At 40.3% G+C, this 14,344-nt stretch overlaps 2 protein-coding genes across 5 annotated transcripts; both read right to left on the bottom strand.

The window, feature by feature from the left end:
• Positions 1-1,677: 1,677 nt before the first annotated feature.
• Positions 1,678-3,313, bottom strand: LOC122980346 (RING finger protein 224-like). 2 transcript variants are annotated; one of them, XM_044348273.1, is made up of 3 exons: positions 3,124-3,313; positions 2,661-3,016; positions 1,678-2,565 (listed from the first exon to the last, which is right to left on the bottom strand). In XM_044348273.1, the coding sequence occupies exons 2-3, from the start codon at positions 2,981-2,983 to the stop codon at positions 2,475-2,477; spliced, it is 414 nt and encodes a 137-aa protein (XP_044204208.1). In that variant the 5' UTR covers positions 2,984-3,016; positions 3,124-3,313; the 3' UTR covers positions 1,678-2,474. The 2 variants fall into 2 exon arrangements, with proteins under 2 accessions (XP_044204208.1, XP_044204207.1); XM_044348272.1 differs by having other exon boundaries at positions 2,661-3,313.
• Positions 3,314-3,518: 205 nt separating this feature from the next.
• Positions 3,519-14,229, bottom strand: ube2j2 (ubiquitin-conjugating enzyme E2, J2 (UBC6 homolog, yeast)). Of its 3 annotated transcripts, none has more exons than XM_044348269.1 (7): positions 14,155-14,229; positions 9,481-9,611; positions 7,143-7,183; positions 6,896-6,998; positions 6,658-6,796; positions 6,488-6,568; positions 3,519-6,390 (listed from the first exon to the last, which is right to left on the bottom strand). In XM_044348269.1, the coding sequence occupies exons 1-7, from the start codon at positions 14,197-14,199 to the stop codon at positions 6,100-6,102; spliced, it is 831 nt and encodes a 276-aa protein (XP_044204204.1). In that variant the 5' UTR covers positions 14,200-14,229; the 3' UTR covers positions 3,519-6,099. The 3 variants fall into 3 exon arrangements, with proteins under 3 accessions (XP_044204204.1, XP_044204206.1, XP_044204205.1); XM_044348271.1 differs by having other exon boundaries at positions 14,117-14,225; XM_044348270.1 differs by lacking the exon at positions 14,155-14,229 and adding an exon at positions 13,778-13,927.
• Between the last annotated feature and the right edge of the window lie 115 nt (positions 14,230-14,344).

The following is a 14,344-nucleotide window of genomic DNA, read 5'->3' as shown; positions in this document are numbered from 1 at the left end:
GTGGTCTGCTAATGACCCATCCTTCTTCTTTAGTTTCATTGGTCTAAATCTAAATCTAAATCTAAATAGTTTTACTTTTACTTGAATGAAAATTCTTTATATCAACAGTACTTTTACTCAAGTAAAAATATTCTAGTGTTCAGGTGAATTGCTCAAACTAACACCTGAGGTAAACAAATCCGTAAAGGTCATCTATGTGTCATTGCTTCTGTTTGTTGTTTTGACTTGGGAAAAAAACTGAACTGATCCAAATAACTTCTTCCCATAGCCGCAGTGTTCATACAAGTACATGCAAGGATACTTCAAACCACAGAAAACATCTGCTTTTGGCCTGTTTATGTGTTATATGTGTTGAACGAAAATAAATCAATATCAATATAGAGCTTCATGAAGTCTCCCAGTACAAAGAGTTGCTCCTAGTGAGGTTTTCTAAGAATTTCCCCTCACAGTAAAGACTAGATCCTGGTAAAGATAAAAAATTATTCACAAAGCGTCTTTGCCCTTAAGAGAGCTTCTAAGGTGAAAAACTGTTCGGAGTAAGGAGGAAGACTTTTAAGAGGCTAAAGAGTTTCTTAAGCAGAGGTGAAAATGGTGGACAGACAAAAAGGAAGGAGAAATATTCTCCAAACGCTGAGTGACAGTAAATTAATGAAATGTTACAGATTAGATCATTCAAGAATGTTTGTGGTAGATCTCATAAGAGACGCACTCACATCTTCCACCCAATGCAATAACACAAGAACGCCACAAATGAAAATGATCACAACACCAAGATATTTGGCAACTGGGAAAATTTGGAATTTGCTGGCAGCTGAAAAAAAAGATATCAGCATTGGTTGGTATATATATATATATATACCAACCAATGCTGATATCTATACAGACTGGCCAGCAAAAAACTGATGAAAGTTGAGCCATTTTCCACCTGTTAATATCAAATCGTAAATAAATATAACAACTATCAGCGTGTGAATAGACTACAGCACAAGTAGGCAATAGAATAGAGTAGAATAGAATAGAATAAAAAGCCTTTTTGTCATTGTATTGTAGATACAACGAAATTAGGAGTGCAACTCCTGGTTGGTGCATTAAAAATACAGTAAAACATAGTCTCACACATTCACACAACACAAGTCCTAAAATAAATGAATAAATATAAAACAGTAAAGTGTATCACTTTTAAAGTAGAGCTCACAATTTATTTAACAGAGATGTTCATTGCATAAAATAGTATTTATAATTACATCATGTCTCTTAAGAGAGACTAAATTCTATGATTGAGCCCATCAATTTCACTGTCCATTATATGCCCATTATCACTAAGTGTGTATTTTTCTTTCTTTCTATCTTTTTTTTTTTTTTTTTTTGGATCAACAAATCACACCTTTTTAAAAGAATGTCATACCCAGCAACTAGGTCAACCACACCTCCTCACTAAGGTAAAAGTTTCTCTCACTTCCTTGCTCAGAGTTGCTCTGAGAAGTTTCTTAAATCACTCCTAAACCAGGACTCCTTGCTAGAAATGTTTAGAATAAGTCAGGAGTTCTGTGAGAATATTCTCGGGATGTGTGTGAACACAGCCACAGGTGAGCATTTATGATTTTCCACCCGACACAGACTAAATTGAGGTTTTTCTCTCAAGGCAAGACAAATAAATACTGGACACTGATGAAGAGATACTTTTGAACAACTTTTATTAAAACGGTGCCTTTGGATCTTTGGATACCAGAACATAATGTCCTAAATAGTAACACTTTTGTTCACAGATGAATGGAATGAAATGTGCACAAATGTCCATACCATAAACAGAAGACCTGAGTCAACAATCAATAAAACCTTAACTTTGTTGAGCAAACAAAATTATGATTGTATTCATGTTGCATGAATACATCTGAATACAGAATTCAGAACTTCAATCCTTCAAGTCAATGATATATACAATAAAAAACACAAGTAATCTTACACTGAGATCCACATCAGATCTGATTTTCTTCGAGAAAACAAAATGGGAAAAGTGGCAAAAATAGTAAAACGATATCAAAATTTACGCGCACACACACACATACACACAAACACATACACACACAACAAAATGCAGCATCCCTTATACCAATGAAATCTGTGCTTTAAATCAGAATCAGCTCCTCTCATTAAAGTCAACTTCAGATTAGCGATAATTCAATATTGATTCACAAATATTTTGCAGTGAAAACATAGTCAAACAGAACAGTATTTCACCTCAAACAGGTTCACAGTTTAAACTTGTTGACTCACTTGTCAGTGCAGTTCACATCATTTACAAGCTCTAATAAAACTTGACATGAAGCTGTTGAGCAGTCGCAGGCCGCCTCTCGTCCACAATAACATTGAACTCAGCTCATGTAAACCGCACTGAGTCTTGCAAACTTGACGCGCTGCCTCGTTCATAAAGTCCATAAATCTCCACATGAAGGATGAAGGCAGATGTTTAACTGTCAGCAGCCCTCCATCTCCTGTGCTTGCATCAGCACACAGCTGAACATCTTTTGGAGTGTGGACATCAAACCGGGCTGCCTTGAGTCGGGGCTGAAGAAGAACAAATAGAGAGGTTGTTCAGATACGAGTCTTGCATAAATGACACCGCAGCTACTCTTAAAATACTCAAACGTTTCCACACTTACAGCGTTGTCTCCATGAGTTGAGCGTTTCTCTTATGATCCGACTCATCCTCCTCCTCCTCCTGCTGCAGCTGATCCTCCGAAATCTGGTCCCAGATCTCCGTGTTGACCCACAGGGCCCCGGACAGAGTCAGGCTGGCGCGAGTGCAGGTGATCCAGCGGCACATAGGGCACGAGACGGTGCGGACTGCGCCCTGTTGCGTGGACAACTTCTCGAGGCAGGGGGCGCAGAAGGTGTGGCTGCAGTGCAGGACCCGCGGGATGCGCTCGCTGCGGGAGTACTCGTAGCAGCACACCACGCACTCACGCTCTTCATTTACCAACATGATGATGATGTAGAGTGACTGAGGAACAACCTGCTGCGCACATGACAAATCAGTAAAAATGAGCATTACATGAAATACTCAATAAATGAATGTTCCAATCAACAAGCTCCATTAACAGTAAGACATAAATCAATACTTACTTGCAGCACTGACAGTCTCCTGCTCTATTGCTGGAGGTTAAGTCTCTACTGGATCGACTAGTTTGCTCTTTGTGTTGCTTGCTGCTCTATAAAAGACCTTCCTACTCAGGCGTGGTTTGTTTCTCGTCACGTGTGGACTCGTGTATTTCCAAGGAAGCACTGCTTCAGGTAAACAATAATCCTGTGCCAGCGAAGTGCCAACACACACATGCGCACGAACACACACACACACACACTCGTGTACCCTGTGGTGGCATCTCATCAACAGATTATAGCCTTGGTGAGTAATTTCGACTTTATTCGCAAGAAAATAAAACTTTGATCTCGTTAAATGACAACTCGGTATATGTTTGTGGACATTTCCAAAGTATGATTTGTCACAAGCAGATTAAAAATAGTCTTCTAAAACGCCCTGCCGAGCAGGGTAATTTATTTGCATTTACTATGAAAACATACAATGTCACACAAGATTAACTGAAGCATGGAAATGTAGGCATTTGCTGTATAATCACACAAACGCACTCCCATCATCAGTGTCTTTTTTTTTTGTTTGTTTTGTTTTAAAGATGGTGCCAAGAAAAGAAGAGCAATAGAAAGGCAAATCTCCTGCTTTCAGACCATTTTTCTGTTGAAACATCAGATACACAGTAGAACCATCTTTACTAAATGCAATGCACAACAGTAAATTATCAGCAATTATGTGAGCCTGGGCCATGGCCTGTCTGTGTGTGTGTGTGTGTGTGTTTGCCCTCTCAGCCCTGCCCAGCAAACACTTATTTCCTAAGAACCATGACAGACAAGCCGAGGCTTTAACTATAAATAAAAGAGAACAAAACACAAAAAAATGAAAAGAAAAAAAAATATCAAAAAGAAAATATACAGAACAAAAGGTTGGTTCTTCTCACGTGTCTCCTTATTTGGACCTATATAGAGTGGTGCTATACTGGTCAGCTAAGCCAATTAAAAAAAAAAATGTACTGGTCTCTAATAAATTCTGTGCAGACACTGGGTTCAGTGCTTGGCTCATGGGTTGACTGGATGAACTTCTGGACTCATATCAGCAGCTGTCTTACAGATTGACACACCAAGTTTGTGTTTATATACTTTGTATATGTAGAGAGATATACATATATAAATACACTTGTCTGTTCTAGGAGGACTACTTCCCTCAGCCCAGCATGCATCACCAGCAGTAAGTTCTGGTGGGTGGTACAGCCTACAAGTGTAGACAAGTGTATGACGTTCTATTTTTGAACCATACTTGCGTATAATTCTAACTACTTGCACATGTTGTTTTGCTGTTGTCTCGTACATTGTCTTCTCATTAGTCATTTGACTTGAACTGCTAATGAGCTTACTGACCTTTGATAAGTTGTACATCTTTTTGTTACCCTTTCCTGTTTGACAACAGGCGGCACAAGTTCCACTTGTGCTTAAAATATGCAGACACATTTTTGGCACATAATGAAACCTCAAGGAATACAGGCCTGACACTGACACTGAGGTGGTCTTTTGACCACCTCTGGTCTGTTATTAAGTGCTCCATTTGATCTGGAGGTCAACACATTCCTAGGAACACACTTCCTTGACCCAGACACATACATCCCATGCAGAAATGCTCAATGTCAATGACATAATGAAACTGAAGGTAGAGAATCCGGTTATTAAAACCAGATGCCTTCAAGCTATTCCATGGAATTGTACAAAAGAGGAACTGACTGTGATGACAAAAACGTTGTTCACATTAAAGAACCAGTGTGTAAGATTTAGTGGCATCTAGTGGTGAGGTTGCAGACTGCAACAAACTGAACAATGATTCTTATTTTTATGGGATCATACACTAATTAAGACATACTTATGAATATTATATTACATTTCTTCCAAGTCTGTTCTGCTGGATGCCACTAAATTCTACACACTGGTCCTTTAAAAAGGCAGACTGAATAAAATTTGTTGGAATGTTGCTTGTAAACACAACATTCAAAGTTGGTCCCTCCTTCCCGGCTCAACGACACCAGAAGTGCTACGCTGCAGTGCAGCGTTGTTGTCATGTTTTTTCAGTGTCCCAACCTCACAAGCGGCACACTGTCATTGGCTGGAGGCTACACACCCACTTCCTAAAGGTTGACGCTCAGAAACGTGACGAACACAGCAGAATAAAATAAGTCTGATACAGACACCGCCACACACTTCTAGTGGGTCATTAGTGATGACAGAGGGATTACTTTTGTCTATACACTGTTTTTTAGGAAAATCCTACTCATTCTGCCTTTAAGTTGAGGTCACTTCTAATGTACACAATGGATTGGGACGACCACAAAGAGCAGCTTTGTGGTCGTCCCCTTTCTCTCTGAAAACACTTGGCTTTGCAACAGTGGCCACATGCTGAAAGTAAGTCAGAGTCACACCCTGAGGAAACTTTATGATCTCATGAATAATAAGGAAACACTGCAGAAGGAAATACTTTATGTAATGGTGATGAGCAGGGGGTGACGTACTTTAGCAAATTACCTGCTTCGAAATGTAATCAGGAAACAAGCTTTTACAAGTAATGTTCGTTATAGTACAAGAGAATGGTGCGTTATATTTCACGCAAGCAAACATTATTTCTGTTGTGACCAGCCAACACTGCTGCTGTTCTACACTCTTCCACAACCCATGAGCCAAGTTTGTTCCTACCACTGACATAAACCACTGAAGCACAGAGTGGATCACAACCGTTTTAATAAGACCCTCCAATCCCCCGGCCCTGCTGCCACTCCCGTCCACTCCCCCACCTCCCCCTGCTCTCAATCCTTCCTGGGTGGGTCGGCTTTGAGTTTCTGTCTTCCAAAGTCCATGGTGGTGGCGGTGGAGGAGGAGAGGTTTAACCCAGGACTGAACATCCCTCCCCACGTAGTGTGTTTGTAGAATGTGGAGTCCACTAGCTGGCTCGCCTGCTGAGGGGGGAGCACCGCCCTCCAACACCAGCTCCTCTCACTCCTGGGCTATGCTCCTCAGCACGTACTTGACTGTGTAGGCGAACGCCGCGAAGCCCACAATCACAAACAGGTTGGCTAGAGCACCACCTAGAAGTCCATGGTTGCGATTGGCCTGCTGCAGACCGGGGGCGGGGTTGGCGGCCCCAAGCGGGACGGGACCTCCGTTGAGGGCTGGGAGGCCGTAGTGGGCGTGCTGAGGGTCACCGTCAGGCACCACGTCGGGTAAGGGGAGGGGCTGAGTGCGGGCGCTTAACTCCTCCTGGGCCTTCTGTTTCTGCTTCATCTCCTGTTGAAGGGATGGAAAGAGATGGAAGAATATTAGACCAACATAAAAAGAAAAAGAGAAGAAGAAGAAGACTGCAAGCTAGAAATCATGCGCTCACATCGACTACATCAGGAAACAGCTCGCAGAACACTTTGTCCTTGAGGTTAAAGGCCAGACTTTGGGCTGACAGCTGTCTTTTCTGGAAAAAGAATGAAATGCATGTCAGATATTTGAGACAGTTCGTTCATAACAGTGCACTGCATTTTTCAGTCACTTATTTGCACCCACTGTGTAGTCGGAGGTCTCGATGCTGCCGAGGGTGGGGCCTTTCTCCACCATGAAGCTGAGCAGACCTGTGAGGATGGTGGAGACGGACCACGCAGGGTTCCACGTGTCTGGATGGAAGTCTGTGATGGACAAACATAACCTGTGGAGCAACAGGCAAAGTTACAAATGAGTAGCAATGTGGCAGAACACAAACTTCTAAATTCTTATTAATTTCATTAAAAGGAAACAATATTCTTACCTTGTATTACACTTAAATCTCCCATTTGGTGTTATCATATAGATACTCGGTGGTTTAAAGGGGAATTCCCGAGGAAATATGAGCTTCCCGTGATAATATCCTCCTACACATACAGATAAAGGCATTATGACATGGTGGGGATAAAAAATGATCTCATGAGTGAGATGACGTTCACCAGCAGGAATCAACTTGTTGAATCATTCACAAGAACAAAAGTATGTGTTACGTGACTGTGGGAGGCTTTTACCTTCATATGGAGTTTTCTCAGGACCTCTAACTACATAGTGCCTGGAGAAGACAGAAAAGAGTTGTGTGATTGCTACGTTTTCACAAAAATAACCCACAGTCGGTTCAGTGTCCTTTAAATATTTTCGTTACTTTTCCATTGACTTAAATAAATATGTTCAGGCTTGTCCCGGTGGTCTGGTGGTAAAGATGCATATCATGCAACATCCTCAAGATCTTTATGAAAAAATTCAAGTCTCGAGAAGTAAATCTGCGAGGAAGAAGGTAATTAAACACACATCACATTTAGGTGCACACCGACTCCAAACTACAAATATAAGGTATGTACTGTATATACAGAGGTGGGGTAACAATTTTTAACCATTTTGAACTGATGAAGCTCTGATCTGGGATTGAAACTTTAAATAGCCTGCAAAAGAAAAATCTGTGAAAGAATTTGATGTCTTTGGTCATATTCAAGACAATTTTATGGTAACTGACTCCTCAGTTCTTAGCTCATTTCATCTGTCTGACTGACTTTGTTTGGCACATCGGGAAGAAGTTTTCTACCTCAATAGGACTCTGGTTAAATACACGTTAAAAATAACAAAGTGACATGTATCATTATGATATTTGTTGACTGTGTGACCTGGCACTGACTAAAACAAACTCAAGAGGTTTTCTTCCTCACTTCCCTGATAATGCTGTGATAAGAGTGCACTTACTTCCAAGCAGACAAAACAACTGACGTTACTGTACACAAATTCAAGAGAAATAATTTAAATGTGACCGATAGTGAGTGCAGACGCTGATTAAGGTGCTAAAATAAGATGGCTGAGGAGTCATATTTATTCAATTAATTCAAACAGAACAGTTTCAGCCCAGCAAAACAAATGCTATGACTCTTCTCTTGTAAATATATCTTCAACGCTGAAGGCATGTTCAGGCAAAGACTTGATTTTTAAATAAATATGAATCAGAACTTATTATAGTAAGGGTGTAATTTAGGTAAAGCTAATGTGAATGATAATCAACAGCTCTTTGGAAGAGATCACAGGAGGAAACCAGGAACAGAGTCAGGGACACATTACATGGATTTATAGGTTACAGGTTTTACAGGCATTGTGGAAGTTATAAAAGAATAAGAAGAATAAATTACTAGTGCACATGCCTGGGAGATTAAGATTTTCCATGGAAGAAGAAACATTAAAATATGGCTTGTTTCTATTACAAGCTCAAGAATTTAAATCTAAGGCGGCATGGCTTGAGCTCAATTCAACAAGTTTGTTTTGTTGTGTTATGAAGCACAAACATAAGCTCAGGGCTGTTCATTAATTATAAGCGATTTTTTCAGCTCATTGTTAAAAAACTGCCATGTTTCTTTTTTACCCATCACCTCTCGTGGTATCTCATGCAGACAGTTTTTCAGACATTTCTCTGAGACGTCTGCCTTCATCCCAATACAATGGAGCTGAGTCATTTACAGCACTCACAATAAATGAGTTTACTTTTGAACAAGAAAGGCACCGATATGTGTCTTTCCAGGAACAACGCCCCCAGTTTCTCAAGGTCTTCTACAGAACACACCGACAATAGTTTTCACTGGAAGTTCAGAGCTGTTGACACAACTCAGTCTCAGACATTTTGAAACCTGGACAAATAAAATCAAAATTATATGCACGGCTAGATACCACTAAAGTAATTGTGTGATTTGTTTAAAGTGACCCTTTAAGAAAGACATGTTTCCTGTTGTAAGGGCACACTGCCTAAAGGAACAGTACAACATTTTGGGGTACTGTTGCTGCAATTTAGATGAGAAGATCAATACTACTCATGTTTGTGCACCGGAGCTAGAGCTGGGAAACGGTTAGGTTAGCTTACCATAAAGCCTAGAAGCAGAGGGGAGCATTAAAAAGCCTGGTTGTCTCTAAAGTTCAGAAATGTGCCTGCTAGTACCTCTAAAGCTCCCATATAACACTTTATGTGTCATTTGTTTAACACAAACAGTTTTACAGGGAGTTACATGCTTTAACTATTTCTTGGCAACCAGTGGTTGTAACCAGCTGAGTGGTATCAATTTTCTCATGTAATTCGTGAACAAATAAGTGTATTTGACTAGAAAGTGTGACTGGAAAATCATTTCTACTGGAATTAAGACAGTTTTTAAATATCAAAAATATAAATATCTGGAAAATTTTCAAAAGAAAAATAGTAATGAACCCTTGTGATTTATTGACAATATTTGTTAACTGGTGGTGGTTGTTTTAACTACACTGATTACATTAAAATTCAAAGTTTGAGCACTGAAATGCAACTTCTTATCTGGTGGTGATTTCTAGTTGCAAGGATGGAGACCTTACCATTCAAGGATGTTGGAGGGGAGAGGTTCTGCACAGATGTAAGGCACAGGGTCTTTCTTTATCCTGAGGTAATCCTGCTTAAGTCGCTGAGTGGCTGTGGTTGGAGCTCTCTTATTCCCGTTGTTGTTCATCTGGGGGATTTAGAGGACATGCAAAAGAAAGGTATTATAATTTAACATGATTGGGTCCCCAGCAAAATGTTACTGATGTGGCACCACAGCCAAGATGTATTTGCTTGTAATACTAGGCAATCAATGTTTATCCACAGTTTATACTCCTTGCAGCAGACATTTGAACTCTGGATCTGTTCTTCTTTCTGCCAGTTCAGCTTATTGCCAGTTTATGGCTATTTCGTATTTGGATGGTGGCACGTATTCATGACGCTGTGAGCGCCTTAAACAGGTCCAGAGTCTTTGTGCACTGCTTCATCTCAGCTGTCAATGAAAATTTATGATGGATACATAATAAATACAACATATAATTGTTCTTATTTTATAATTTCCTCTACAGCTGAACAAATATCATAATGTACCAAAGTTGGCAGGATACATATTGTGATAGTATCATATAGGCCTGTGGAAAGCTATAACTGTCAAGTAGCAACCAGAGTTTTATGTTTGTAAAACTTATCTGCAGCTTTGAGTGGAGCAGAGGAGATTGTTTGCGAGCACTACGGTCACCTGATTGTTGACATAAGTTAGAGAGTGCTTGGTAGAAAGTACAGTTTAAAAAAATAAAAGGCATAACTTGATGATAGTAGTTGGGGGTCATTGGAGTCACTGGGATTGCAATATTGCTGTAGTGAGGTCCCAACCCCAGTTCACAATTAAAACTGTCTGACAGTTGATATAACTCTTGACACATCACACTTAAACATTCAGTAGTGTCAGAGTGTGTTTACATGCACCCAAGTATCCTGGTTTTGATCTTATTCTGGATATGGTGTTTACCTGGAACATCATAAACCTGCTTAATAATATCTCTGTTTACATGACTCTAACATCTGTATCCAGATAATCATCTGTGTCCAGCTACATCTTGATGTCTTAATCCTCAACATCACAAACCTATTTACAAACCCAACTATGGTATGGAAAATGCAAATTAAAAAAAAGAAAACAGTGATTTCTAGATTTACTTTGACTTGTATTTCATTGCTGACAGTATGTACACAAGATATTTCATGTTTTGTCTGGTACACTTCACTTCATTTGAAAATATTCATCCATTCCTGCCATTCAGGCCTGCAACACATCCCAAAAAAAGTTGGGACGGGGGCAATTTAAGGCTAGTAATGAGGTAAAATAATTAAATAATGATGTGATTTGAAACAGGTGATGTCAACAGGTGATTGTAATCGTGATATGATACAAAAGCAGCATTCAGGAAAGGCCCAGTCCTTTAGGAGCAAAGATGGGCCGAGGAACACCAGTTTGCAAACAAATGTGTAAGAAAATTATTGAAATGTTTAAAAAAACAATGTTCCTTTAAGAAAGATAGGAAGGGATTTGGATATTTCACCTCCACAGTGCATAACATAATTAAAAGATTCAAGAAATGCGTAAAGGGCAAGGACGCAAGCCTAAGCTGAAAATGCTCTGTTGATTAAAAGACGACTTCAGCGATTTTCAAGTTGATTCCTATGGTTTTTATCTCACAAATATATCATATCGAGGTATATATTGTCCGATTTGTGCCTGTATATATACACACATACATACATACATACATACATACATACATACATACATATATAAAAACCACATGATGTACCCTGGCCCCGCAGCCAGGGTAGCTTTACAGCCTCGACCGGTGCCCAGTGAGGATCGTCAGAGAGAACAGAGACAGAACTAAAATCTCTGCACCGCACCAAACTTTGTGGTGCTTTGGTAAACCTGACTTTGTTTTCTGACAGAATATTATATCTGACTTTGCCAACTCTGAATACAGAGCGACAGCGACTGTGTTACCTGTAACTGCGGCTTCATTCAGCTTGAGCACTTAGGTCTGAGTTCCTCATGGTCCAAAACGATAAAAGAGTAAGTGTTTGCTTGCAGTTTTTCACCCCTTCGTCCACGATTGTTTCCCAAACCAAGACAGCAGACTGAGGTTTTTTGACTGCCTACCAGCAGCTTTGACAGCATTCTGACTGTGTGCAGTTCTGAGTAAGCTTGCAGTGATCTGCATAACTAACTCCGGCATGTCTTTGTTTTCTGATCCTTGCACACTGATAAGACATGTCCAGACTCAATGAAGAAAAACATTTTGTAAATGAAAATGAGCCTCAGTAAAGAGATATAATGCAACTCACTAACTTTCTCTCTGCTAACCGGCCGCTCTGCTGGGAAACCACCTGTATTCCATAAAAACGCCATCAGTAGTGGACTGGATGGGATTATGCGCAATGCATTCTGGATGTTGGATTCCCCCTTAACAACAATATGGGGAATCTACAGCCTTTTTCACAGTTTTCTGTAGTCATAGGGCACCAATTTCTGCAATAATTTGCACATTTCTACTATATAGGTGTAGTTGTAAGAAATCATCATATTCACTGCAATGTAGGGCTGTAGTCTGCTGGTCGACTGGTCGATTAGTTGGTCGATATGCTCTGGTCTGACTAAATTCTCATTGGTTGAATAATCTGTGTTATTTTCATAAGGAGAAAAGTGCTACATCAATAGCTTTCCAGGAGTAATCCATTTTTTCCTGCGGCGAGAGGTACAGACTAACAAATTACCTGTGAAAACGGGGGTGTATTCAAAACACCCTCGTTGTTTTCACAACTTTGAACTAGTCCAACCTAATGGAGACCGCTGCTATACAGTCTATGGGTCTAACTATAATCAACGTTTATTGAACGTACTGAAAGTTTACTGAATCTGTGTTTCTCCATAATGACACAACGAGAACCCCTGCCAGGCCAAAGAAAAAAATTGTAATATTTGATTTTGACTTGAAATTGACAGCATTTGGGAGTCTCTGTGCAGTGCTGTTCCGGTATGTGAGTCAACCTCTGTCATTGCCTGGGAAACTATTGGTAGCGTGGCTCCCTTAAGGTGTATATTTGCGTAGCGTGTGGGAAAGAGCGAGGGGCAGAGAAGTGACGGTGGATGCGCGCGGGGCAGAGGAAAAGGTTAGTAGTAAGTTGTCAGTCTGGCAGTAGATGTACAGTACAGACTACAGTGTGTCAGTTAATAAATGCTAAAAAGTCTGTTGTTTCCCCAAATGCTGGAAAAGTGAAGGGGGTTAGCTCCAAAGTTAGCAACAATGGGTTAGCCTAACCTGAAGACACAAAACAAGAGAAATACAGAACAGAGAAATGTGTGGCTGCCGAGTTTACTGTGCACTCTGTCCCATTACACCCCCCCCCCCCCCCCCCCCCCCGCGCGCGCGACTAATCGATTAGTTGAAGATTATGTACGATATTAGTCGACCAAGATTTTCTTTGATTGACTACAGCCCTACTGCAGTGAAATTGCCTCTTTAACTAACCTATTGTTCGACTAATATTTCCAGCTAGTTGTAGGATCAGGTGGCAGTAGGTCTAAGTAGGCCAATCTAACTATAATTCACAACAACAGCGATGCATTAATTACATTTTATGAGCTCAATCTCTGCTTTGCTTGTAACTTGAGAATCATATTCTACAAAGTCGTCATATAAATGCAGCTAGCTAATTTGGAAAAAAAAAACACATTCCAATTGAAAACATGGTCAAGTCTCACAAATGGAAATATAGAGGGTATTGGACTATATTAGTATTTAAAAACGTACTTTTTAAAAATCTGTCTTTCCACCTTGGCCCATTTGCACTCAACATAACTTCTATTAGCTGACTGTCATGTGGCAAACAGCTGACAATGTAACGCTGATTATCTTTAACTACGTGTACTGTAACAGTGTTGAAATGATGTCAGTGTCACTTCCTAAATAAATAACAGAGACTGCTTAGCGTTAATGCAACTTACGTTAGCTGAGGCTAATCCGCTCCGCTCACGTTAAATCTCCGGCTAACTGAATTGATCGATACATTAGCTATTAGATAGATATCGGACAGTTGGGGACAAACTGTCAGCTGAATAATGACAGTATATGATTTGCTAATAACATCACATTCATACTGTCCTGTCTGTGTATTCGGAGTTATTGGCCAGCAGCGACTAGCGTAGGCCACAGCTATGTTTAGCTACCTACCGTTAGCAGCGGCTAGCACACACAGTTTTGATACAAACGAGAGCTGACCCGCACTTCTCTCACATTAACGCGCTACAAGGCGTGTACAGTACAGACATACCTCTCCAGAGACCCCAGTGAAAATAGGGATTCGTGGCTGGACACGAAATAAGGCTGTTGTTTCTGTTGTCAAACCCCAAACCGATAAGTCGATGACACCAACGTAGCGTTAGCCAGCGGCAGCAGGAATGAAACTGACGCTTCCGGTTTTCTTCTTCGTTAGTTTTAACAACGGTTGAAAAATTTACTGGGTACTGCTTTACTGACACAAACTGATCTGTAATAATATGCCTAAGTATTATCTTATGAAAAAAGTCCAATAATATCTAATAAATGTTGGTAAACTAACATAAAATAATTTAGGATCGTAATACTTAGATTTATAGTAAATTATAATCACCAAGACACTTTACTGTCTTCTGAGGATGTTTTCTGCACCTTCTCTTCAGCCATCTCAGAGGTCTTCTTGCTGGTGCCTTGCATTTACGCTTCCTGCTGCATAAAGTCTCATGCTGCTATATTTGTTAGCCAAAGTTTAAAAGAAAACATAAGACTGAAATGCGCGCGCGCACACACACACACACACACACACACACACACACACACACACACACACACACACACACAC

The sequence above is a fragment of the Thunnus albacares genome, chromosome 4 (genome assembly GCF_914725855.1).
Source record: "Thunnus albacares chromosome 4, fThuAlb1.1, whole genome shotgun sequence".
NCBI classification, from domain to species: domain Eukaryota; kingdom Metazoa; phylum Chordata; class Actinopteri; order Scombriformes; family Scombridae; genus Thunnus; species Thunnus albacares.
The sequence above is the reverse complement of the archived record's forward strand: the minus strand, read 5'-3'. Positions and strand labels throughout refer to the sequence as shown.

Bases quoted from the DNA above. Each gene is read 5' to 3' on its own strand.
- LOC122980346 (XM_044348272.1), bottom strand. From the start codon at position 3,049: ATGCTCATTTTTACTGATTTGTCATGTGCGCAGCAGGTTGTTCCTCAG. The intron at 2,566-2,660 runs GTAAGTGTGGAA...GTTCTTCTTCAG, and splicing joins CAACTCATGGAGACAACGCT to CCCCGACTCAAGGCAGCCCG.
- ube2j2 (XM_044348269.1), bottom strand. From the start codon at position 14,199: ATGCAAGGCACCAGCAAGAAGACCTCTGAGATGGCTGAAGAGAAG. The intron at 9,612-14,154 runs GTGCAGAAAACA...TAAATCCCCCAG, and splicing joins CTGAGATGGCTGAAGAGAAG to ATGAACAACAACGGGAATAA. The intron at 6,999-7,142 runs GTAAAAGCCTCC...CTGTATGTGTAG, and splicing joins TGAGAAAACTCCATATGAAG to GAGGATATTATCACGGGAAG.